The sequence below is a fragment of the Canis lupus genome, chromosome 10, assembly GCF_048164855.1.
Source record: "Canis lupus baileyi chromosome 10, mCanLup2.hap1, whole genome shotgun sequence".
NCBI lineage: Eukaryota > Metazoa > Chordata > Mammalia > Carnivora > Canidae > Canis > Canis lupus.
Window position 1 is genome coordinate 28,283,029 of NC_132847.1, and position 27,372 is coordinate 28,310,400.

Consider the following 27,372-nt stretch of genomic DNA (forward strand, 5'->3'; position numbering starts at 1 on the left):
GACATATAAATTGTCTTTGAGTAGCAATAGCAGTTCCCTATTACATCAGCAATCACTCCTACTATAGTTTGAGTTTGAGATTTGATTTAGTATGAAAATCACCAATCATTTTTGAGTAATCACTTACTTCTTAGGGCCCTAGTCTCTTTTGTTATAAATAGTTATATAAATGCCATCAATCTATGCTTCCAGACAGTAGAAGGTAACACTGATTAAGCACAACATTTCTGATGAGCCCAGGGTAAGCTGAGTTAGCCAGAAAGTTAATATCCAATGGAGGAACTGGGAGAGGTGAACTTATGCATCATTTTGAACTACATAATCTCTGAAGTTTCTAATTTTAAAGATTGTGAATCTATTCTAAAGATATACAAATCTATATAAAACTCTTCTAATTTAAAATTTGGTAACACTTCTATATTCATTTATAATTCATTTAGTAATACTTCTAGAAATCTAGGAAGCATTCTGAAATCTTCTGTAAAAATTATTTTTGTATAGCTTCAAGGTAATTTGGTTTGAAATTTAAAACTGTATTTTTAAACAAATTTCATTATGAATTCATACTAGGGTGGCAATATATTTTGCAACACTATAAAATGCACCCAAATTTGATACAAGCACACAAAGGTTATATAGCTGTTCTTTGAAAACCAGTCCTAGAAATCTAAACATGAAACTTTTTTTCGTTAACATTTACCTTTTTTCTTCTTTTGCTCTCAGCTGTTCTTCCTGTCTCAAAACTTGGACCATTATAGATTCAAAAACTCCACTTGTCAAGCCTGCCAAACTTCGTGGTGTTGACCGACGCCTCGTTGAGGTACATGCAGTTCCCTTTTCATCCTCCAATCCATAATAGCCTTTAGATGTAACTGCTATCGTTGTCTTTTCTCTCAAGTGCCTTGGAGAAGAATAAGTCAATTCATAAGGTCAAATCTTCTGGGTAAGCAACAAGTCCCCTTAACCAGCATCTTAATAATCTCTTTTGCTAACTGTATAAAAAGTATATAGTTAAACCCTACTTCGCTACACTCAAGATTTTTATCTGCCCTATATTTAATTTCTAATTTTCTATACCCATATCATAAAAATCAGTCTAAGAGACAGTCCCTTCCCTACATTTAAGAAATACACAAATCTTGGTGCACTTGGGTGGCTCAGTTGGTTGGGTGTCTGACTTTGGCTCAGGTCATGATATTGGGATCCTGGGATCAAGCCCTAAGTGGGCTCCCTGCTCAGTGGGGAGTCTGCTCTTCCCTCTCGCTCTCCCTCTGTATCTTCCCCTGTGTGTGCTCCCTCTCTAATAATTTTTTAAAAAAACTTTCTTTAAAAAAAAGAAATATATAAATCTTTCACATTAAAATTAAAGATTAAAACACTATCTCTTAAGGGAAAAAAGTTTATTGTTTGCAAAATTAAATGCAGCTTATCTATACATTTCTTCATATATTTCATACTACCTATGATTAGTATAGGAAAATGTAGAATATTATCAAAACATTTTAAAAGAAAATTCATGGTACATAAACACTTGGGAGAAATTATAAACAAATAAGTACTACAATATATTAAGTATTATAATATGTAATTGCAAATCTGGAAACCTGACTTACCTATAAAAAGAATCTAGGAATCAGGATTCTCTCTTCAATGTCACACCTATGTCTCCCTACCCTGTAATAGTCATTCTATTAATGCACTAAGATACTAATCTAATACTTGAAAATAATACTGATAGAAAAGTTTCTCAGTAGTTTAATTATCCATAAATCCCCTTAGTGAATTTGAAATAATTGATTAAAAACATTTATACTAAAAAGGAAACATTAATCTTATCAAGTTTTTTAGTCTAAATCAAAACCTGATTCTGAACTTTCATCTATAAAAAGGGCTTATCATAAAAAAAGCATCAGGGAAAACATCTGCTTTTCTACCTTTGTAAAATATGCCAGAACATCTGAAGTTTTTTTTTTTAATGGTATATACACTTTTTAAAAGATTATTTATTTATTCATGAGACACACACACACACACACAGAGGCAGAGACATAGGCAGAGGGAGAAGCAGGCTCCCTGAGGGAAGCCTGATGTGGGACTCAATCCCAGGACCCCAGGATCATGACCTGAGCCTAAGGCAGATGCTCAACCACTGAGCTACCCAGGCATATGACATCTGAAGATTTTAAACATGTTGTTTCTACAAGGGCAAAGTCAAGTCAATACCCCAAGTAAGTATTAAATAGGCTAGATGAATTGTATGTAAATTAAAAGTTGACCCTGTAATCAAATTTTCCTGCTTTCCTGTAGGCTTTTTCTAATACAAAATAGGGTAAGGTTTAACAAAACAAACCTTTACAGCATGAAACACAATCAAATGCCTTTCCATCTTGGACTTTGTTCACAGTGGTTTATTACCCCAGGAAGAACTTTTATAGTAATCTCAGTCTCAGGCCATCTAAAACAAGGCTCTTGAACTATGGCACTGCTATATGTTTTCTTTGTTATAAGGACATAATGTTGTAACCAATTCAGCTTTAAGTAACACATGAACTTTTAAATTAGTTTTCAAGTAATCCTGAAGAACCTGGGCTGATCGAGCAATAATGTTTCAGGCTGTGATTTTTTTATGTACAGTAGCATATATCTATCTGTACGATGGCTAACTGGGCCAAAAGGAATGTGGGCCAAAAGAAAATAAGCTGACTGGCAATAACAGACACTGAATGAGTATATTTGAGATCATTTTAAAGGTGAACTAACTAGTTCTGTAATTTTTTTTTTTTTTAATTTATGATAGTCACACAGAGAGAGAGAGAGAGAGAGAGGCAGAGACACAGGCAGAGGGAGAAGCAGGCTCCATGCACCGGGAGCCCGACGTGGGATTCGATCCCGGGTCTCCAGGATCGCGCCCTGGGCCAAAGGCAGGCGCCAAACCGCTGCGCCACCCAGGGATCCCTAGTTCTGTAATTTTAATTACTTCTTCATCAATACTATTGGAAGAGAACATTAATGAACAATATTGCATTGAAACATGATAGCTCAAAGGTCACAGTGTATGTAGAGCACTGGGGATAAAAGGAGTTGAGGGAAATAGTTAAGTCACATGGCTAAATTATTATGTAATAAATGAGTCAGAAACTTTATCCTTTAACTTCACTCCTACTTTTTTAAATAGTTATTTTCTCAGAACAAAGACCAAAGAGAAATTAATATCCTTCACTTGTCATCAGAAATAAAAATGTATGTATTTTGATATTTGTCATTCAAGATTAAAATACAAGAGAGAAAACTATGATGTCTCTTTCATATCAACGTGCAAAGATTAAAAAGATATATCACTCAGTGTTGGGGAGAATATGAAAAGAAAAATTTTCATAAAACATTATTGGATATATAAAATTGGCACAGCATTTCTGGAAATCAATTTGGTAATGATCATTAAGATTTAATGTGCACATATCTTTTTGACCCATCACAGTCCTAAGAATTTACCCTACAGACGTATCTCCACAACTGTGAGCAATCTCTTTCTCTGCCCCCTCTTCTCCCACACAGAGTATTATTGAAAAAGAACAACCTGTAAACATAAATGTCCTTTTATACAACATGGATTAAACAATGTATACCATAATATGGAATAACATCCATTCATCAAAAGGAATTAGGAAGTCTGTATATACTCACTGTAAAAGGTGTATTACACTACTGAATGCAAAACAGTTTCTGAATATATCTTTTAACCCAAAAGGAATTATATATAAGTATATGTAAATGTAAACATACATATGGCACTAAGCAGTATGTGTGTTTGTTTGAAGTTCTAACTCTCACCTAGACTATTGCAATCTCTTCATGACAGGCATCCCGGCTTCTATTCTGATCTCCTTACAATCTATTCTTCATGCAGCAACCCAGGTAATCAGATCATATCATTCCCCTACTCTGTCTCCTCCAAAGACTTTCAGTTACACTTAAAATCCATAGTTCTGAAGACCTACAAGATCCAGTGTAACATGACCCTTATCTACCTCAGACTTCACTTTCTACCACTCCGTTCATTACAGCTTTGTATTCTGGCCACAAATGTTTGTGTTATTCTCAGTCACACCAACATCAGCTTTGCCTTTCCCCTTGTCCTCATGTAAGGCACTCCTCTCCCAAATATCTGTATGGTTAGGTATTAACATTTCTTCCAAATCAGTTCAAATGCCAGCTTATTTGAAAGGACTTCCCTGACCATCATAACTAATAAAGGATTCCCTGTCACTCCTCTTTGTTCCCTTACTCATTTATTTTTTTCCCTGTTTATCACTACATTATACTGTATAATTATCTATTTATTTGGTAATTTTCGATCCTACCAGAATGAAAGTTCCAGAAGATAAAGATTTCGTTTGTAATGGATGTAACCTCAGAGCCTCAAACACATACACATACACACACCCCCACACGCAATATTTGGAAGGATACAAGCAATTTATTCGTCATTTTAAATTTACATACATAATTTAAGATGAAAAATTCCAGTCAACTATTTTCTCTATAGTAAAATACCTATTAAATATTTGTTACTAACTACCTAGTCTTCATTTATCAGAGAATAAAATGCAGAAAGATAAAAATAAGTAAGTCTCACCTCCAAATAATACTTGTCAGATAATTAACAATCAAAACACTACACTAAAATAACTCTCCTTTTCTAAAATTCAAGTTTTCCTACCTATTAGGAAAATTATTTTATAAAATCAGTCTGACAATAGTTTGAAAATAACAGATTGCTAACTATTAGCAAAAGCTTAGCAATAATTACAGTTGACTCACTGAGTTTTAGTTATCCTTTTTCTTTTTCACAAAGCATGAAATGTCTTTTCTGTGTTGCTAATACATTCCAAATTTCAGAATTCAGAGGCTTAATTCTGTTTCAAATTATTAAAGTAGTAAGAAAGTGAATTGATATTAAGCTTTACTTATGGTTAATGTATGTACTAACACTACCCTCCCCCACTAAAAACAGATGTTTGAAAAGGTTTCATTATGTGATTTTTTTGTTGTTGTTGTCACCTATAAAAATTCTATCTGCATAATTATAACTTGGAAATAATTATCTAATCTGTTTAAAAATACTATAGTGTTTCAGTCATTTTTGTAACCTATTTACTTAAACATTTTTTCAATACAACTATAGCCCTCAGGGTCTTGGCAAGATAAACTAAAAAGTAGGCGATGCTTAGGGATGCCTGGTGGCTCAGTGGTAAAGCGTCTGCCTTCGGCTCAGGTCATGATCCTCAGGGTCCTGGGACAGAGTTCCACATCGGGCTCCCCATGTGGAGTCTGTTTCTCCCTCTGCCTATGTCTCTGCCTCTGTTTCTCATGCATAAATAAATAAAATCTTTAAAAAAAAAAAAGGAGGTGATGTTTAATGAAGAGACTATTCACAAATGTATAGCCAAGGTTAAGGAAAAACTAGAAAGGGATGCCACTCTTGGGCCAGGTAGGTAGCTATGCTCAAAAGGAGAAAGAGAAGGGATAGTTAGGGAACAAAGAATCCTATAAGTATCGAAGAGGGCCACAGAATGATGGAGCACAGTTACTGACAATTTGTTGCCCAGCAAAGAGAAAGCTGTTAGAATACCCCAACCTGCTCTGTCCTCCTGTCAGTGCCTCCCACCGACTGAACCCAATCAGATGCCAGAGCACAGGCAGACCGGTTGATGCAGTCCTTGGAAATCAACCTTCTGGAACACGGAGCACAGAGCACATTGCACAAAGATGGAGAATAGATTTGGAGGGACAAATAAAAATTATCGAGCAAAACAGAACTTTCACATCAGTATTCAAGAGCAACTAATTAAAATTAGGGACGACAGGACTCCTACTGGTGAATTTCAACAAAAACTTTTGCCTGTTTGATAAGCATCACACTGTAGTCAGCCCAGCTTACAATGCCCTTCTTCTACCTGGATTTATGCATCTTTAGGAGTTCTGAACTACAAAAGCTATTAAAACCAAGCACCAAAATAAACTTAAAAGAAACCTTTCAAATAGCTTTATAGCCAACTATTGAACCAAGATTTTCAAAACTAATGAAGTATCACAATGCTCTCACCCATACTAATGTTTTGTAACATTAATGTGAAAACTTATTTTTAAAATAAGCTTAAACTTTCATGTTTAAGTATCTAGACTGTAACACTTTACAATATATAAAACATAATAGTACAGAATATGATTAAATGATTAATATAGAAAAATTGAGGGTACATAGTCAAAATATTTTCTTCTTTGGAAACCAGATCATTAAAGTTTGGAAATCACTGCTCTCAGATTCAGCTGCACCAAATACTCAAAAAAGTCTTCAGAAAAAAATAAGTCTTCATACCTACAAAAAGTATTTTTGCATTTATCAGACTATGAAATTTATTTTCACTTGATATTCTTTACATTCTATTCTCCCAGTTAACTTTTATCCCCCCCCCCACATTTTTTTAAAGAGGCTTTATTTATTTTAGAGCAAGAGAGCACAGGGGAGAAGGGGCAGAGGGAGAAAGTCTCAAGCAGATTCCACAATGAGCACAGAGCCCACAGGAGGCTCCATCTCACAATCATGAAATCACAACCTCAGCAAAACCAAGAGTCCCAGACTTAACCAACTGCCACCACTCAGGCATCCCCTCTGCCCCTACATTTTTAACTCATCGTGTCATCCAGACCTCCAATCCTTTATTCGATTCCTTCATTTGCTCTAATGATAATTCAGCCTCTTTTAGCCATTCAAATAGACAAGTATTGGGACCAACATTAAGACAAACCTCTTACCTCTCTTAACAATTATCTGTCTCAGGCATTCCATCTCTTTCTTGCATCTCAGCCAAAAACTCCTTCATTCCTAATACCTCCAATCACTAAGCACTACAGGAAAAATCACCACCTTGTACTTGGTTGCCTGTATAACCTAAATTGAATTCAACCCCACCTAAGAGGACTTTTTTAACAGCAATTTAAAAACACAATTATTATTCAAACAGCAATTTCAAAATATAATCAAACACTTCACTCCATTACCTATCATAAAACTTAGTAACTGATTTTCCCCACCACTTGTTTCATAGAGAGAACGGAAGGTTTTTTGTCTTTTTCTTTACGTAGGCTCCATACCCAGCATGTAGCCCAATGCGGGGCTTGAACTTATAACCCTAAGATCAAGACCTGATATCAAGAGTCAGACGCTTAACCAACTGAGCCACCCAGAAGCCCTGAAGTTTTTATGGAAGAGCTCCCACTTCCTACTTCTCACTGAACAAAATTATCTAAATGTTACTTTAAATTGCAGTGAAAAAATGTGCTCTTCATTCTCTTGCCAAAAGCTAATCCCACCACAAGTTTTCAGAATTCATATTCCATTTACTATCTTCTACAAATTCAACATCTACATGCTAGCTGTCTTTATAGCATACAAACATGTAAAACTTTATCTTAAAAACAAACCATCCTCCCCCCCGCCCCCCCCAAAAAAATAAACCACCATTCCCCTTGATGGGACAACTCAGTCAGTTAAGCATCTGACTCTTGGTTTTGGCTCAGGTTCATGATCTCAGGGCATGAGATTGAGCCCTGAGATTGAGATTCTCTCCCTCTCCCTTGCCCCTCCTCCAGCTCTTGTTCTCATGCTAACATAAAATCTTTAAATGAAAAAAAAAACCATTCCCCTTGAAAAGAGTGACATCTAAATTCTCTGCCATTTCATGTTTCATTCACATACCAATCTGGCATTTGCCTGCACTTACTGAAATCACTATTCCAAATGATCTATTTTTAAACCTCAAACAATATTTTAATGAAATTTTTTGAGTTCCATTATAGTTACCAAACACTATTGTATTAGTTTTAGGTGTATGAAATAGTGATTCAACAATTCCATACATACTCAGTGCTCATTATCCTAAGTGTACTGTGTAATCCCCATCACATAGTTCACCTATTCCCCACCCACCTCCCCCGATAACTATCAGTTTCTCTATAGTTAAGAGTCTGTTTCTGTTTTGTCTTCTCCCCCTCCTTTGCTTGTCTTATTTCTCAAATTCCACCTATGAGTGAAATCATACAGTATCTTTTTTTAAAAAATATTTTATTTATTTATTCATGAGAAACGCAGAGAGAGAGAGAGAGAGGGGGGGGCAGAGACACAGGCAGAGGGAGCCCGATGTGGGACTCGGATCCTGGGACTCCAGGATCATGCCCTGGGCTGAAAGCAGGCGCTAAACCACTGAGCACCCAGGGATCCCAGTATCTATCTTTTCCTGACTTATTTTAATAGCTTCATCCATATCATTGCAAATGACAAGATTTCATTCGTTTTTATGGCTGAATAATATTCCACTGTAGATCCATGCCACTATTTCTTTATTCATCTTTCAGTTGATGGACACTTAGGCTTCCTCCATAATTCCTCCTTCCACCATAATTATCTACATAAATTGTAGACAATGTTGGTATAAACATAGGGGCACATGTATCCCTCTGAATTAGTGTTCTTATATTCTTTGGTTAAATACTCAGTAATTCAATTACTGGATCACAGTCATTCTATTTTTAACTTTTTGAGGAAACTCAATACTGTTTTCCAGAACGGCTGCATCAGTTTGCATTCCTACCAAGAGTGCACAAGTGTTCCTTTTTTCCACATCCTCACCAACATTTGTTTCTTGTGTTGTTGATTTTAATCTTTCTGATGATAGCTTACTGTAGTTTTGATTTGCATTTCTCTGATGATGAGTAATGCTGAGCATCTCTTCAGGTGTCTTTTGACCATCTGTATGTCTTCTTTGAAGAAATGTCCTCCCCAATTTTTAACTGGATTATTTATTTTTTTGGTGTTGTTTCACAAATTCTTTATATATATCCAATACTGACCATTTATCAGATATGTCATTTCCAAGTATCTTCTCCCATTCTGTAGGTTGCTTTTTAGTTTTGTTGATGGAAGTTTCCTTTGCTGTGCAGAAGCTTTTATTTTGAGATAGTTCCATAAGTATATTTTTGTTTTTCTTTCCTTTTGCCTGATGAGACATATTCAGAAAAAAGTTGCTACAGCTGATGTTGAAGAAGTTAGTGCCTGTGTTCTAGGATTTTCAGAGTTTCATATTTTACATTTAGGTCTTTTGAATTTAGTTTTCTATATGGTATCAGAAAATGGTTCAGGTTTCATTCTTTTGCATGTTGCTGTCCAGTTTTCCCAACACCATTTGTTAAAGAGATTTAATTTTTCCCCAGTTGATATTCTTTCCTACTTTAATTAGCCATGTAAGTTTGGGTCCACTTCTGGGTTTCCTATTATCCATGTGTTTATTTTTGTGACAGCACCATACTGTTTTGATCACTACAACTTTATAATGTAACTTGAAATCCAGAATTGTGATGCCTCCAGCTTTGCTTTTCTTTTGCAAGATTGCTTTGGCTATTTAAGGTCTTCTGTGGTTCTGTGCAAATTTTAGGATTCTTTGTTCTAGCTCTGTAAAAAATGCTGGTGGTATTTTGAAAGGGATTGCATTGAATCTGTAGATAGTTTTGGGTGGTATAGACATTTTAACAATATTTGTTCTTCCAATTCATGAGCATAGACTGCTTCTCCATTTCTTTGTGTCATGTCCAATTTCTTTCACCATTGTTTTATAGTTTTCAGAGTGCAGGTCTTTTACCTCTTCAGTTAGGTTTATTCCTAGGCTCTTACGGTTTTGGTGCAATTATAAATGGAACTGATTCCTTAATTTTTCTTTCTGCTGGTTCATTACTGGTGTATAGAAATGCAACAGATTTCTATGTTGGATTTTGTGTCCAGCGACTTTACTGAATTTATGTACCAGTTCTAACAGTGTTTTGGTGGAGTCTTTAGGGTTTTCTATACATAGTATCATGTCATCTCCAAATAGTGAAAGTTGACTTCTTTCTTATAGACTTGGATTCCTTTTATTTCTTTTCATTGTCTGATTGCTGTGGCTAGGACTATGTTGAATTAAAGTCCTAAGAGTGGACATCCCTGTCTTCTTCCTGACCTTAGGCAAACAGCTCTCTTTGGAAAAATGTCTATTCATGTTATCTGCCTACTTTTCAATTAGATTATTCATTTCTTGGGTGTTGAGTTTTGTTAAGTTCAACATCACTGATCATCAGGGAAATACAAATCATAAACCACAATTATACTACGAGGTATTTACCCCTCAAATACAAAAATACTAATTCAAAGGGATACATGCACCCCAATACAATAGCCAAATTATGGAAAGAGCCCAAGTGTTCATCAACTGATAAATCGATAAATAAGATGTAGGATATATATACATGGGAATATTACTCAGACATAAAAGAAGAATGAAATCTTGCCATTTGCACCAACACAGATGGAGCTAGAGAGTTTTTATGCTAAGTGAACTAAGTCAAAAAAGATAAATACCATATGATTTCACTCATATGTGGAATTTAAGAAACAATACAAATGAGCAAAAGGAAAAAAGACAGGCAAACCAAGAAACAGACTCTTCACTGTAGAGAACAAACTGATGGTCACCAGAGGAGAGATGGGCAGGGGGATGGGTTAAATAGTAGGTGATAGGGATTAACAAGGGCACTTGTAATGAGCACCAAGTAATGTATGGAAGTGTTGAATTGCTATATTGTACACCTGAAACGAATATTACACTGTATGTTAACTAAATGGTATTTACATAAAAACATAAAAAAATAGATTGGAACACACTAGGAATTCAATGTATTATATAAATGGTATAACAAAACAATGGAAAAAATAACGCTGCAACAACTGGCTGAACGTGAGAGAAAATAAAGGTGGATTTCAACCTCACTCCTTGAACAAAACAAATTCCAGAGAGATCCATTCATTTGTTCGTTCATTCATGTATTCCTTCATTCGATATTAATTACTTATAGGTAGTGGACTAAGTGTTGGCAACACAAGATCAACAAAGGCAAGATTCCTATCCTTACTGAAAATATACAAAATAATATACAAAAAGTGAGAAAACAAACACATACATACAAACATAAGTTCTAACTGTAAGTTACATACTGTAAGTTCTGGGAAAATGGTCAAGAACAAAGACAGTCAAGAACTGACAGGAGGAGCAGCCATGACAAAAACAAACCAAAAAAAATAAATAAATAAAATCTTGAGGATAGAGCATTCTAGATAAAAGAAAGAATAAGTATCAAGGCTTTCAGGTGAGGAATGGATTGGCTGGTAGGTACAACAGAAAACCAAACTCCTCACTATAGTTTAAGTGCCAATAAAGTAATTTAAGCAGGAGAGTGACTTCCCTTACTGTACATTTTTAAATGTTCACTCTGGCTGCTAAGTAGAAAATGGGTCTCTAAAAAAAAAAAAAAAAAAAAAGGAAAACAACTTGTGAGTAAATAATACATATGATACAGATGAGATAAAAAGGCTACCAAGTGATTAGTGATTACCTCTGTCTGATGGGATGGGTGATTTTTTTATTTTAATTTTTTGACAACTTTCTATTTTTTTCAAATCTTCTTCAAAAAAGAGTATGCTTGGCAGAGTATTTATAGAATATGGAAAGAAATGAATAAATTTGAACTATTAGAGAAAAAAGATTTAAACTGCTATTAAAAAACTTAACTAGGGCAGCCCCGGTGGCTCAGCAGTTTAGCACCGGCTTCAGCCCAGGGTGTGATCCTGGAGACCCAGGATCAAGTCCCACATCGGGCTCCCTGCATGGAGCCTGCTTTTCCCTCTGCCTGTGTCTCTGCGCCGCACCCCCCCCCCCCCCCCGCACCAACCTCCCAGTCTCATGAATAAATAAATAAAATCTTAAAAAAAAAAAAAACTAAACTAGATCTCAGTTATCCTATAGTGAAGGATATAAATGGTTCTACTTGTTCAGTACTCTGTGGATCACCATGAAATACTGTCGTATTTAACTGTTTCTTAAAACCTTTTATTTAACATGTTATTTGAGATTATATTCTTTTTTTTGAGATTATATTCTTATGATTACATTACACATACAGATTTGGGTCTATAAAAACTGTCAAATTACCATAATTAGCTGATACTGTCGATGTGTATTTGCAATTTATTAATTATATTTGCCATATTCTTTTTTTTTTTTGCTTCCTGGCAAACAACATTGTTGAAAATAACTTATAAAACTTGGTAGACAGAATGACATATTGGTAGAATTCTGTATTGTACCTACCTTTTCTTTCCTGTGAACTGGGAGAAGACTGAAATTATTCAATTAAAAAACACCCAAAGTCCAACGTAACATTATTTAGATATTTAAATATAGCATCTAATCTAAATTATTTGGCAAAAACAGTACTCTTTCTCTTCTTTCTAGCATTATTCTTGGATTTCTTAATATAAAACAAATTTTTCCAGATAGATTTCTATATAATCCTCCACCAAACTTGCTACTGAAGAGAAATAAAGTCAAATGCAAAATTAAAATTGAGAAGCCAAAAATTAAGGGATAGAAAACAATCAAATTAATGTAAGTTTTCTTTTCTAATTCATGTCATTTAAGTGTCCTTTGTAATTCTCCACCTTAAAAGCTTTAATAACTAATTTAGAATATCAAACTCTGTATTAGGACAGCACATTAGGCCCTATGTGATCTGGCTCCATAATCTGCACTGCATAACACCTGCCACTACTTTTCTATATATAACTACACTCCAGCCAAACTGCTGGTCATTCCCAGTAAATGGCGGTCATTCCCTAGCATATGGTGGCTTTTTTTGCCTTTATACTTTTGAATATTCTATTCTTGTTGACTGAATGACCTTCACATCAACTTAGTTTATCAACTCCTATCTTTCCATATTTATCTCTGAATCCCTCTACAGTGCCTTATCAAATAGTAAGCACTGTAAATACATGTTGAATATAATTAACTGTCTTAATACATTAACATACACTACCTTCTATTATGCTTTTAAATACTATATCCATCCTCTAAGGGAAGACACGGTTATCTGCATTAAACTTAACCATTATCTACTGAACTTCTCTGTACTTGAAGAGCCAGCTTCTAGCGATACAAAAATGCATGACATAATCTTAAAATTTAATGAGGCAAATATATATGCAAACAGACAACTTCAGTATCATGGTATTCAAAAACTTCAATACAAACCATATGAATCCAAAAGGTATGCCCTGTAAGAACAGAGAAGTACACCTACCCCATGCTGAAAAGAAGAGAGAGGAGAAGAGATGGGCAAAGAAGTTTTCTTGAGATGACAACTGTGCTGAGTCTTTAAGAACAAGCAGGAATTTTGACTTCATGTAACAGAATATTTCATTTGATCTTTTTTTTTTTCCATATGCTCATCTATTTCATCAATTTAAGAACTACCAAACAGGGATCCCTGGGTGGCGCAGCGGTTTGGCGCCTGCCTTTGGCCCAGGGCGCGATCCTGGAGACCCGGGATCGAGTCCCACGTCGGGCTCCCGGTGCATGGAGCCTGCTTCTCCCTCTGCCTGTGTCTCTGCCTCTCTCTCTCTCTCTATGTGACTATCATAAATAAATAAAATTTAAAAAAAAAAAAAAAAAAAAAAAAAAAAAAGAACTACCAAACAACTATTATATATGCCTTAGACTCTGAAGATGCAATGGTGAATAAAACATATTCCCTGATCTCTTGGAGAGTACAATAAGATAGCCAGATATATCCCTAACAATTTTCTTACATGCTATATACAAGCAGATGCAAAACGAAGAATCACAAAGTACAGGGGAAAGAGCAATTAATTCTGTATCAGGCTTTGGGGAGGTGTTAAGATCTGAACCGAGTTTCAAATAATAATTAGGAATAGGAAAAAGAGACTTCTAATTAAAAAAAGGTACTCTAGATGTTTTGAAATTGTTCTGAATTTGATAAAGTTAATTGTCAATGACTATAAATGGAATTCTAGAGAAAACCAATGTCTAATTTAGTACAAGTGTCGGTGGCAAAACCAGAATTAAATTCACTTTACTCACAAAGGTATGACATCTCTAGTATAGTAAGTCATACATTCACTATCACTAGATTCTAGAATATCAAGAAAACTATTTTAAAGACATTCTTCCTCTAACTCAACTGCATAGTAAAACATTACTCAAAGGTCAGAGTTATACAAGTCTCTTTAAACACTTAATAGTATAAATGTGGGCATAATGTAAACATATTTACCTTCGGGTATAATTCAGACACTTGGGTATTATTTCTGTTAAAGGCCTAATTTTTCCTTCATTTAGTTAACTGGAATTTTTTTCCACTTTAACCAAACATTATTACAACTTACTGGATACTTACTAATTTTGTGGTTTAAACCTATCCTTCTTAATCTTTCTTGGTCTATGCGACTCTGCTGACCTAATAAAGTTTTTTTTTTTTTTCCATTCTCTCCCTAGAAAAATTTAAATATACACACAAATACACACACTCTTCTGCATACTGTATAGAGGGATGGGGGTGTGTAGAACTCCGGTTAAAAAGTTCACATTTTATAAAGGCTCGGAACTCATACTGAACAACAAAAGAGAAACACAAAATTTAAAAATCAGCCAAAAGGCTATGAGGTCAATTAATATAATACTTTACCTGATATAGTGCAGAGCAATGCTACAATAGCTAACCTTGGATCTCCTTTCACTGCTCCCAAAAATAATATAAGAAACACAAAGAGGGATTCCTGGGTGGCTCAGCGGTTAAGTGCCTGTCTTTAGCCCAGGGCATGATCCTGGAGACCCAGGATCAAATCCCACGTCAGGCTCACTGCATGGAGCCTGCTTCTCCCTCTGCCTATGTCTCTGCCTCTCTCTCTCTCTCTCTCATAAATAAATAAAATCTTAAAAAAAAAATAAAAGGAGAAACACAAAGAATAGTATTCATGTCCAAAGGTGATATATAAGATCATACAAACAAATTTAAATGGGTATAAACAGATGAGAATAAAACCCAGAGTCTTTAACTTCAGACTTTTAAAAATATTGATGTTATTTTATAGTAACATAACATGATAATATTAACCCAATGTAGTAAAAGGAATTACTCCTAGAATTAATGTTTTAATATGATTCTAAGTTAAAAATTTTCTCAGATTATATATAAAGTAGCTTGCTCTTCAAATTACTTTCATGTTCTAAACTCCACTAGAGGAAGAAACTGAGAAAAAACTACTTGTCATATAAAGTTCAATAGATTAATTTTAAACATGAAGAAAAAAACTCCAAAAACCTCATAAAATCACTACTCATAATACTCCTTTAGCAAAGTCAGCCAAATTACATTATGCCATCACGCTAAATCTAAAAATTCATAATTTTTTTTAAAGATTTATTCATTTATGAGACACACACACACACAGAGCGAGAGAGGCAGAAACACAGGCAGAGGGAAAAGCAGGCTCCATGCAGGGAGCCCGATGTGGGACTTGATCCTGGGACTCCAGGATCACAGCCTGAGCTGAAGGCAGGCACCAAACCGCTGAGCCACCCAGGATTCCCCTAAAAATTCATAACTGATTTAGAAGGCAAAACTAGAAACTGATAAACTCATCATAAGCTCAGGAAGTAATCTTGACCCTTGCCTCAAAAAAAAAAAAAAAATTGATTCTAAATTTGATGGAGCTTCCAGAACCAGCTACCTATTTATAGGAAATACAGAGAACAAAAGAATGAAATGCTATCAGCAAAATCCAAGACGACTCCAAATAACCTGGTTTCTTCAACAAAACCAATGCAAGAATGAAGGGGAAGAGTGGGGGAGAAATAAGAGAGAGAAGGAAGAAAGAGAAATCTATAAAGAGACATACAAACCGATCACAAACGTGTGGACTTCCGTTTGAATCATGTTGAAAGAATACAAAAATTTAAAAATTACAATTTTTGAAAAAACTGGAAATGTGATTTTTGCTATTAGGAAAATTTTTTTTGGCTTATTATGGTACTATAGTTACATTTTAAATCAAAAAGTTACAAACTGAAGCATTTACAGAATAATCTGTTGTCAATGATCTGCTTCAAAACAATACAGAAAGGAGGTATACAAAAGGTATGGATGGGGCAGAACCAGCCACGAATAAATACTATAGGGGACTGAGTAATAGGCATGTAGGGGTTCAAACATTCTGTTTTGCTTTCATGTATATTAGAAATATTCTAATAAAAGGTTTTAACACAATGTGAAAAAATCTAAAATCAAATTCTTCTGTGTAATAATTTGTGACAAACATGACTTTCAAGGTCTCTCAGTTTTTTTTCAGAGGAATAATACAAATACCAAGTATTGTCTCCTCACCCCATCCCCAACACACTCACTTTTTACCAGTTATTTCTGCAAACACTATTCCACATGAAAACATGAGTATAGGATTCTCCTCTCACTTCTCTCCTGCCTCCCCTTCATTCCAACTATAATCCAAACTGCAATGCAAATAAGGGCTGACAAGGGTAAAGGCAGTAGTAAATACTTCAACCAAAACTCTAAATTCTGAGGAGAAATCAAACATGACACAGTGTTACTACATCCTGAAGTAACAGTCCTCAAACTTCATTGTGCATAAAAGTCATTCAGGGAGCTTATTAAAAAGGTAGATTTCCTTATCTCCACTCTGAGAATCTCAGTTAACAGATTTAAATATGCTATTCTGCAGCTAGGAAATCTGCTTTTTAACACCATTCTTATGTTGGGGATCTAGGAAACACCTTTTGAGGGATATGCCCCCAATACCTTTGAAAATGACCTTTAGGACTTATAACCATGTACTGCTTAACTGCAAGCCAACATTTATAGAAGTCAAACAGCAACAAACCAAGCAGAAAATGTCCCTGCCCTCATAGATTTTACACTCTAGCAAGAGAGGAGAAAAAGGTACATGTAATTACTCCTGAAACTAATAATAAACTATAATGTTAACTAAATTGAATTTAAGTTAAGAAAATTTTTTTAAAGATATACGTAATTAAATCCTATTTTAATGCTACGTTGCAATAAATGCTTCCTTCATAGGAAGGAAAACAAAGTTAAGGAGGATAGATAATGACTAGGGAGACGAACATTTTTTTTTAATTTAAATTCAACTGGCCAATATATAGTACATACTTAGTTTCAGATGTAGTGTTCAATAATTCATCAGTTGTTTATAACACCCATGCTCATCACTTCATGGGTCTTCCATTATGCACATCACCAAATTATCCCACCCCCTACCCACTTCCCTTCCAGCAACCCTCAGTTTGTTTCCTACTAGTCAATGCAAGTCTATGAGAGTCAAGAGTCTCTCATGGCTTTTCTCCCTTTCTGATGACTTCCCATTCAGTTTTTCCTCTCTGACCCTATGATCCTCTGCCCTGTTTCTTGTATTCCACATGAGTGAAACCATACGATAAGTGTCCTTCTCTGGTTGACTTATTTCATTCAGCATAATACCTCCAGTTCCATCCACTAGGATGCTTAGGAAAGACCTGCAAATAAGGTAGCATCAGAGAAGTGAGTAAGTTGAGAAATGAGTTTATCTCTAGGAAGGGTCTAAATTTAAACCTACTTTTCCTCAAGTACAAGTATTTAAGACAAATATAAAATATATCTTCAATTTTATTGATTATATTCTAATATTTTTACCTTCCAATTATAGTAATTCAGATTTTTAAAAATTAAGCTTAGGGGCACCTGGGTGGCTCAGTCAAACATTTGCCTTTGCCTTAGGTCATGATATAAGACCAGGGTCCTGAGATAGAGCCCCACACCTGGCTCCCTTGCTTGTGCTTTCTCTCTCCCTCTCTCCCCCACTCTCTCTCGAATAAATAAAATCTTAAAAAAAAAATAAAGCAAAAATAAAAACTTAAGCTTATAGGCTAATTGTTTCCATGGGAAAACATTTCTATGTTGTAAGTTTTTCAGATGACCTGTTCCTCTCTTTCAATGCAAATGAAGTGGACTCTGTTCTTATTTTTAGAACAAACATGAGAAAAGCCCCTGAATTCACTTGGAAGTATATATTTCCAGATATGCTAAGACATTTAAAGAGATATAAAAGAGCTATAGGAGAAGTTATTTTTGTGAACATATTTTCAGATAGATGGCTATACTCAAAGCTTTAAAATAAAATTCTGGGGTGAACTATCATTAACTATTTCAACTCCTTAAAAATATACTTACAAAATCTATATATTTTATATTTTGAATGGTAGTACAAAAATAACAACAGTAATACATGTTCATTATAAACAAACAAAATTAGGAATGGAAGGGAAAATTAAAAACACCCACAGTTCCACTATCCAGTTATGACATTTTACATGTATATACTACCTTACAACTTTGGGGATACAAATTTTTAATCTAATTTCTTAACCTACACACTTTTTCTAGTTGTAAATACTAATTTCCTTTAAATAAAATATTTTTTTAACCAGAAAGTAATATATTTATTACAGGTAATCTAGGACATACAGAAAAGTTAAAAGAAGAAAATGAAAAATATTCAGAATCTTGCTACGTAGCAATAACCACTATAAACACTTTGTTCATGTTCCTAAGTCTTTTTTCAAAGTGAACATACTTAATATACTAACTTTTAAGCACAATTAATTCTGGAACACTCCGAGGTCCCAAGTGGAAGATGATATAACAAAGAGCATGGTGATAATACTACCACTGGGGTTTATTGGTCTTTCCCAATTAAAAAAAGAAGAGCCTCAAATAATTTCAAAGACTCATATTACTATGCAAGTTCCTTGGAAATGAAAACAGCTATTATTTGCTATGGGCATCTATAATTTTATGGAGATAGCCTAGAGATGATTTGAAAGTTGAAATACAACTATGAAAGGGATCCAATCTCTCTGAAACATGAATTTTCCCTGCTCTAGTTTTTTTCCTTAGGAAAAATAATAAAAAGACACAATACAATGAGAAACATGCCATAAAGGCAAAACATATTTGAATCTATTAAGATTTTTATTCTACTAAACCTAAATCATTCTCAAATTAACAAGTGGAACAAAATCTCCTAAAATAATAGACTATAAGTTTACAATATTCCCAATAATACCTTTTACTTATTCCAGAGTGAACTCACTTCAGTTTTATTAATTGCCTATCCTTAATTATTTCAACTTTTAGTATACGTTATACAGATTTTAATTGCATTCTTCTTATGTCTCATCTTTCCAATTTGAAGACAGTCAATCCTCACACAAAGTTCTGTTTTTGGTCCTCTTGTATTTTTACTAGATTCCCTCCTCAGCAATTTTATTTTATTTTATTTTTTTTCCCTCAGCAATTTTAATCACTCCATTTCTTCAACCACTATCCTTCCACAGATTAATTCCTTTTTTTTTTTTTAAGATTTTATTTATTTATTCACGAGAGACACAGAGAGAGGGGGGAGAGAGAGAGAGAGAGAGAGAGAGAGAGAGAGAGAGAGAGGCAGAGACACAGGCAGAGGGAGAAGCAGGCTCCATGCCAGGAGCCTGATGTGGGACTCGATCCCGAGTCTCCAGGATCACATCCTGGGCTGAAGGCGGCGCTAAACGGCTGAGCCACTGGGGTTGCCCAAATTAATTCCTAATTAAACATCTCTAATCTAACCCTAGTCACTCTGCTGAATTCTATCTGCAGCCTTCTAATAATTCTCAGTTGCGTATCTTCAAATGAATGCCTCATGTTCCCTTAGCATTACTATCACCTGGGCTCAAGTTCACTTTGTATATCATCCTTTCCTTCATACCCCACATCCAACAGCTTGCCATTTGATCACTTTCACCTCCTTCACAGTAGTCTTCAAACTATACGCCATCAAAAATCCAAAAGTGATTATGTTCTCCCCATTTGTAGGGGGAAAAAAACTAATGTACTAGATAGAATCTCTTCAATTAAGGGTTTCATCCCACAATCTGTTTAAGCTTTTTGGATCCCCTAACAAAAAAATCTCATAATACAATTAAACATAATTTATCAATATTTCTCAGTGTTCTGCAAATGGTACCATACTTCCAGATCTGACAATGGCACAGGTTAGAGAATCACAGTTTTAACATATTTAACCTTTTATTATAACTGTGTATGTACCACCTTTTAAACCTTTTGGGCGGGACGCCTGGGTGGCTCTGTGGTTAAGTGTCTGCCTTTGGCTCAGGGCATGATTCTGGAGTCCTGGGATCGAGTCCTGCATCAGGCTCCCTGCTTCTCCCTATGCCTATGTTTCTGCCTCTCTTTGTGTCTCTCATGAATAAATAAATAAATTCTTAAAAAAAAAGTAAATCTTTTGGGGACAGGAACTGTCCTCTAAATTCTAACACACAACAGGTGCTCAATAAATGTCTCATTAATTGAAATCCTTCATCCTTTCATCAGTACACTTAAACATTTTCTGGGGATCCCTGGGTGGCGCAGCGGTTTGGCGCCTGCCTTTGGCCCAGGGCGCGATCCTGGAGACCCGAGATGGAATCCCACATCGGGCTCCCGGTGCATGGAGCCTGCTTCTCCCTCTGCCTGTGTCTCTGCCTCTCTCTCTCTCTCTGTATGACTATCATAAATAAATAATAATTTAAAAAAAATGAAAAAAAAATGAAACATTTTCTGACTCTTCTCTCAATAACACAGTAATTTTTTTAGAATGCAACTGTAATAAATAGAACTACATGGAGTTTCAAGGTCTAACATTCTATAGTTCTGAACATGAGGTAAATCCAAGTTCTATTACCAAAGGTCCCCAATTTTTAAAGATTTACATTAAAAAGATAGAATTACAGAATCCAGTAGAGGTGGGGGAAGTTAGATTACTAGGGAGAGAAATATCCTGTCTAAATTCCCAATTAATTTCTGGAATTTGATCTCAACTGAGAATAAGCAAGTCAACAAAATTCAAAATTTTACCTAGGAAGTAATTAAAATTGGTCTATAAAATTTATTTTTCAGTTTGTGTACTTGGAAACCTCTAGTGTTTTTACATTTTTGAGGTTTATGATGATGCTGTTGTACTCTCACCCCCAAGAAAAACATTCTGTCAAAAAGCAATCACAAAACTAATAACCTTTAGCTATATTTTAAGAAAACATTTAAGTCCATTACATGTACCATTTTTTAACAGCAAGTTAATTCAGAAATCAAAAATAATTTTAACAAGGAAGTATTACAGATTACTTTCACCAAAATATTATTTTTTAAGTTTTTAAATTTTAATTCCAGTATAGTTAACATATAGTATTCTACTAATATCAGGTGTACAATTCAGTGATGCAGCAATTCTACATTGCTTAGTACTCATCAGGATAAGTATACTTTTTAATCCCCATCACCTATTTAACCCATTCCTCCCCAACTTCTCCCTCTAGTAACCATCAGTTTGTTCTATATAGTTAAGAGTCTCTTTCTTGGTTTGTCTCTCTTTTTTTTTTTTTACTTTTGCTTGTTTTGCCAAAACATTATTTTAAGTTGCCAAAATTAAAAATTTAAATTCAGCTCTGTTGGAGGGTCACAGGTGGTAACTCTTCTACAGCTATAACCTTTTAAAACTACAAAAGCCATCTTCTGGCTACATAGCAATATTCTTAAAGATTTCAACAATATTTTGGGATGCCTGGGTGGCTCAGTGGTTGGGTGTCAGCCTTCAGCTCAGGGCATGATACTGGGTGCCCTGGATCAAGTCCTACATCAGGCTCCCCACAGACAGCCTGTTTTTCCCTCTGCCTGTGTCTAAATAAAAAAAAAAAAAAAAAAAGCTTTCAACAATATTTTAAAATTTAAAAGCTTTCAAATATATTATTTAAAATTTGGAGGAGTCAAAAATTCTTATTCATATTTGACAGTTTCTACAGCTCTGCACATAACTTTCTATTAAGTATTTTTTATTCTCTTTCACTTAGTAGATGACTTTCTCCCTATTTCTAATGCTAATTGCTATTTCTCTCAGTTGTTTCAAATAAACGAATGAGAGCCCTTCTAAAATAGAACTTTGAGAATAGTTATGTTGTTTTAGTCCTAGTTCTATCACAAATTATACATATAAAACATATTGTTATTTATTGCTATATTTATATATAAAATTATATTTATAAATTCATAGATTTTTATACACGTAATGCTATTATATACACGAAAGGCAAAACAAAAATAGATATTTAAAAAGAATTTAAAAAACAACATTATACTATAGTTGTAATATTTTCTTTTCTCACCTCAATCATTCAATCATCCTGTATACCTGCTGTGGTGCAAACACTACTCTAGAGACCACACTGTAGCCATAGAGAGGTACTTGTAATTCCCAGAAACACTATACTGTTTCATAGCTTGCATTCACTGTAGTTGAGCATTCTAGTAGACTGCCCCCCTCAAGCCCTCTAAAAAATATCCAGCAGCAATCTTCAACTTCTTTAATAATCAGGTCACGTATAAACTTTTTTTTTTTTTTTAAGATTTATTTATGAGAGACACAGAGAGAGAGGCAGAGACATAGCTAGAGGGAGAAGCAAGCCGACTCCCTGCAGGAGCCTGATGTGGGTCTCGATTCCAGAACTCTAGAATCAAGCCCTGAGTCGAAGGCAGAGGCTCAATTGCTGAGCCACCAGGCATCCCACGTATAAACTTCTTTACCAAACCTTTTACCTAATCTCTTTACCCCTTTTTCATTTCCTCCTCTCATTTGCCATGCCCATGTTTCAGACTTAGGTCTCCCTCTTAAATTCTCCTTGCACCTTTTCATATGCCCACTATAGAATCATTATCTTTTTAAGTTTCTGTTTCCCTACTCACTATAAATCACTTTAGAGCAGGGGACTTATCTTTTGATCTCAGGGACTTGAACGTCTACCTTTGGCAAATACTCTCATATCTGTACAATTAACTAACTAACCTAGCCTAACACTTTCACAGTATGAATGACTGAACTGAGATTCAAATTAAACACTGTGTCCCCAGTCCAGGGTACTAATGCCATTGGGCTGCTCTATGATAATAATGTGGCATCTTCTCTAATGTACCTCATTTCTTATTCATAAAATACTCATAAAAGCTCAGCAGTATATGAAGCAGCTGTAAAGTTCTCTTTACAATAATCTAAAACTAAGAATTCAGTATTTCACAAATATATATAAAACAAAAGAAAAATTATATCTAAGTGATTTTTTAAATTACTAAAACACCACATAATTTACAAATAAAGTATCTGAATCAACTGCTGAAAATCATACTCATGTGTCCAGTCTATAGAATGTTGTTCTGGAATGTCTATGTATTTTAATTGCATTATAAACAATGCTTTTCTCAAAGCTATGCCCATTCAAAGTATTTATTTAGTAATAACTCAGATTTTAGGCTCTTGGAGAAAAAGAAATGAATTCCTAATATCTACAAGTGTGGACCAGCAAACCTATTATTTACAAAATGTTTACATACATCAAATACAATAAAAGCAAGGGACTCAAAACTTAAATCTGAGACCATCATATTATTTTTTGCTACTAAATTGCAAGAATTTTATCTCTCTTGAATTAAGAATGCCAGAAATACATTATTACATTTATAAACAACATAACATTTTAAGTTTAATTTCTTTTTTTTTTTTTTAAGGTTTTATGTATTTATTCATGAGAGACACAAAGAGAGAGGCAGAGACACAGGCAGAGGGAGAAGCAGGCTCCCTACAGAGAGCCTGGTACTGGATCCGGGTCTCCAGGATCACACCCTAGGCTGAAGGCAGTGCTAAACGGCTGAGCCACCCGGGCTGCCCTTAAGTTTAATTTCTAAGTATGGATTTAACTATTAGATCATATGGGAATACAGTATTCTGAGCACTGGCCACCAGGAATCATTCTAAGCATTCAGAAATTAAGTTTATGAAGAACAGAAATAATCCCCCTGCTTTTTGTAAGACTCAAGACGTATTTATTATACACACATTGACTCTGAAAACACCTGTAATTCATCCAAACCAATATGCTACTTCTTAGCAACCATTCTCTCTCATTCTATATCCCTGTTTCCACACTTATAAAACTGGATGCTGGGCCTAGATGAATTCTATGGTGCTTTCCAGGTCTAAAATCTTGTGACATCAATTTGGAGTATACCTTACTACTTTAAAAAAATGACATGTGAATGGAATTTTTAAAGGAGTCATAACTATAATGACTGTGGAGACAAGAGTAATAAACCCACAAATATAACATCACTAAATAAAATATTAAAAGAAAACCCATGAATAATTATTACTGAATAATTCTACTTTATGAAAGAATTCAAGAAGGGATTCCTTAAATAGAGACCCTCTAGTGAGTCAGGCACGATGTTAACTAGTGTTTTCAGTAAAAGTCGTCATTGACAGTCTTGCAAACATCATATGGGAAGCCAGTGACAGATTAGACTACTTTTAAATTACCATTATAAATTAAGGAGCAAAAACCTACAAGTTCTCAGGAGCTATTCATAAAAGTACTGGTATAATGCCCGGTTTCAGATATGAGGAAAATATTCACTTTATTCAACTATTACTAATACTGTCATGATTATAATTTATATGAGACTATGGAATCGACACTGTTGACTTTACATTTATTACCTCATTTAATCCTACAGTAAACCCCATGAGGTACTATCCTCATTTTACAGAAGAAACTGAAGCCAAAATGGTAAAGTGACTTGCTCAAGTTCACTCAGCCCATTAAAAAAAAAAAAAAATCAAACTAGTATTCCACTTCAACTACCATTTCCAACATTGAATCATTTTTCTATTCTATTCTATTTTTCTATTCCTGAAGCATTTCCACTTGAGAAATCAATTTGGTCACATCAAATATATAATTATAAATACGTTTATTTTGTACTTCTTGTGTTACATTACTTCCTCTCAGTTAAGAAAAATAATTGAATATATGGGTGTAGAATACCAAGAGCACAGTGCCACCTGAATTGACTATGATTTCTGGTCGAATAAACACAAATGTCTAAACGTCTTAAAATTTTTTTGTTGATGTATCCACCATTACGGCCAAACTGTAGTCTGCTCACATGAAGCTAGGGGAAAAGATCAGGAACACGCCAGAGTAATTATTAATCATTTAAAAACAATCCATAAATTTACGACGGCCGACGTAGGTAGTGAAACATTTTTTGAGTGGTTTGAAACGACTACCTTTTTACATGAGCCAAACACATTTTTCTAACAGTATTTCATTCCAGAAACTTTTTAAATGTCATGTGAAAACTGTCTAAAAGTTGTGATCTTCTAACCCACTAAAACTTTTTCTCTACCCTATCCTATCCCCGTCATTCTTCCCGTGGGCATCACTTTACACCTACAAACTTGACCTGTTTTTCGGCGCTCAGGGCTCTAATCCCTTTCAGGTCGGTCTTCATCTGGGTGTCCACCTCCAGCACCGCCCTGAAGGCCCCCAATCAGAGCCGCTCCTCCTCCTCGGGCTCCCGGGCACCAGCTCAGCACCTATCAGCTACGCCCCCGGCCCCTGGCCCAACCCATCCTCGGACACGTGCGAGGCAGTTTGTGTCACTCCATCAGTCCCAACGGGGATCAGTCCCACTTACCGAGAGAGAAGCGCCAACTTTTGCTCCAGCATCATCTCCAGCTTCTGGCCCTGTTTGGAGATCCAATGGTCCACCCCATGCAGGCGGTAGCACGTTTCCAGCATCAACCTGAAGTCCGCCACGAAGTCGGTGATGCCCCCATACAGGCCGCTGGCGAACTTCTCCTCCATCTTCAGCAGACACATGCCCTGCCCGAGCTGCGGCGGGAGGGCGCGACTGCCCCGGCCCCAGCTGCGCGGCCCCTCGGCCACCTCCTCCTCCCCGGCGGCAACGCCCCCCAAGGGCTGCAGGAAGGGGGCGGTGAGGCCCCGGTGCTTCTCCTGCAGGAACTCGCCCAGGATGCGGTAGCCCTGCTGCAGCTCATAGGTCAGCTCCTGCTCCTTGCAGCCCCCGCCCCCGACCACCATCGCCTCTTCCTCCTCCTCCTGGTCGCCCTCATTCTCCCGCGACGAGGCACTCCTCCCTTGGGCCGGCCCTGAGGCCGGGACCGCCGCTGCCATCGCCTCCTCGCCGTCCTCTTCCTCGGGCGCGGGTGGCGGCCGCTCCTCCTCCCCGGCCGGCTCCATCTGCCCCGGCGTCCTGGGCACGCTCATGGCCCCAGCGGGATCAGGTGGGGCGGTGTGGAGCCGCCGCTCGAGGCGCCGGGGACGCGTGAGCGCGGGCCGCCTCCTCAGGGCACGGTGGTGCAGCGCAGCCCCAGCCGCATCGGGTTCTCTCTCCGCCGCCCGCTCCGCTCACTACGCCGGGGGTGGGGTGGGGGGGAGTGGGGGGGTCCTGAGCTCGCGGCCGGCGGGGCGGGGTTACATGGCGCGCGGGGGAGGGGGGAGAGAAGAGGAGAGCCGAGGTGCCCTCCCCCCCTCCCCCCGGCGGCGGCGCGCGCCAGGCCCTCCTTGGCCTCACCCCTCCGCGCCCCTCCCGCCCGCCCGCCCGCCCGCTCTTCGCAGGCCCCGCAGGGCCAGGCGGCCGAGGCCTCGGCGCCCCACCCCCTCCGGGACGGCTGGGAGGGGGCGAAAAGGAAGTGGGGCTTCTTCTCTCACCGCCCCCGAGGGGGCCGCAGGACTGGGCTGCGGCGTCTGGGCTCCTCCTCTCCCTCACACCCTCTCCCGCCCCTCTACCTGCGGGGTACCCGGGCAGGAGGAGGCGGCGCGCGGACCCGGCCCGGCGGCAACTGTCAGTTAGAAGTCCCGCTGGGCCGGGGGCGGGGGGGCGGGGGAGGAAGGGGAGGGGCAAGGAGGGAAGGGGGAGGGCCCTCAAGCTACTCCCGGGCTCTGGGGCAGGCTGTGGAAAGACGCAAATAAAGAGACCCTGTCGCCATCCGTGGTGCGCATGCGTGGTAGGACAGCCCCACCCACCCTCTCGCGTCCCGCCGGGCTTCGCGAAAGCACAGGCTTCGGCTCAACTGCCCGCCCCGAGGCTTGGTAGGTGGCGCAGCCGAATGATGTCATCAGTTTGTAGACGACTGTTAAGGACGGAATGGAGAGGGTCGCAGCTGTACTCGTCGCTGCCAGAGGCCAAAAAGGGCTTTTAAAAACGTGTACCGCAAGCCCTTCTTTCTTTTGCGAGAACCTAATTAGCCCTGAAAACTAAGATTAATTCTGAAGGAACTTGCTAGATAACTCTCCTTAAGGGCAAATGAATGGTGAGAAGGCACAAAATGTAAATCCTATCCTGTTGTAAATTTTATATCCTCTGCACCCGCCGTCCCCTTTGTGACTGCCAGATTTTTAATATGAAACTAGAATTTTCAAAAGTTTAGGAGGTTCAAGGACTCAACCAGCTGAATCCTACGTTCACATGCAA

The 27,372-nt window shown here is 37.1% G+C and overlaps 1 protein-coding gene across 3 annotated transcripts in view; it reads right to left on the minus strand.

Annotated features, from left to right (window-relative positions):
• BRD10 (bromodomain containing 10) overlaps positions 1-26,422 on the minus strand; it is a 116,240-nt gene extending 89,818 nt beyond the window's left edge. For 2 of the 3 annotated variants that reach the window (XM_072841268.1, XM_072841267.1), the window contains exons 1-2: positions 25,573-26,422; positions 701-901 (exon numbers count right to left, since the gene is read on the minus strand). In XM_072841268.1, the coding sequence (XP_072697369.1) occupies positions 701-901; positions 25,573-26,165 (794 nt within the window). In that variant the 5' untranslated portion in view covers positions 26,166-26,422. The remainder of the gene's footprint in view (positions 1-700; positions 902-25,572) is intronic. The other variant, XM_072841269.1, reaches the window with a different exon arrangement.
• Between the last annotated feature and the right edge of the window lie 950 nt (positions 26,423-27,372).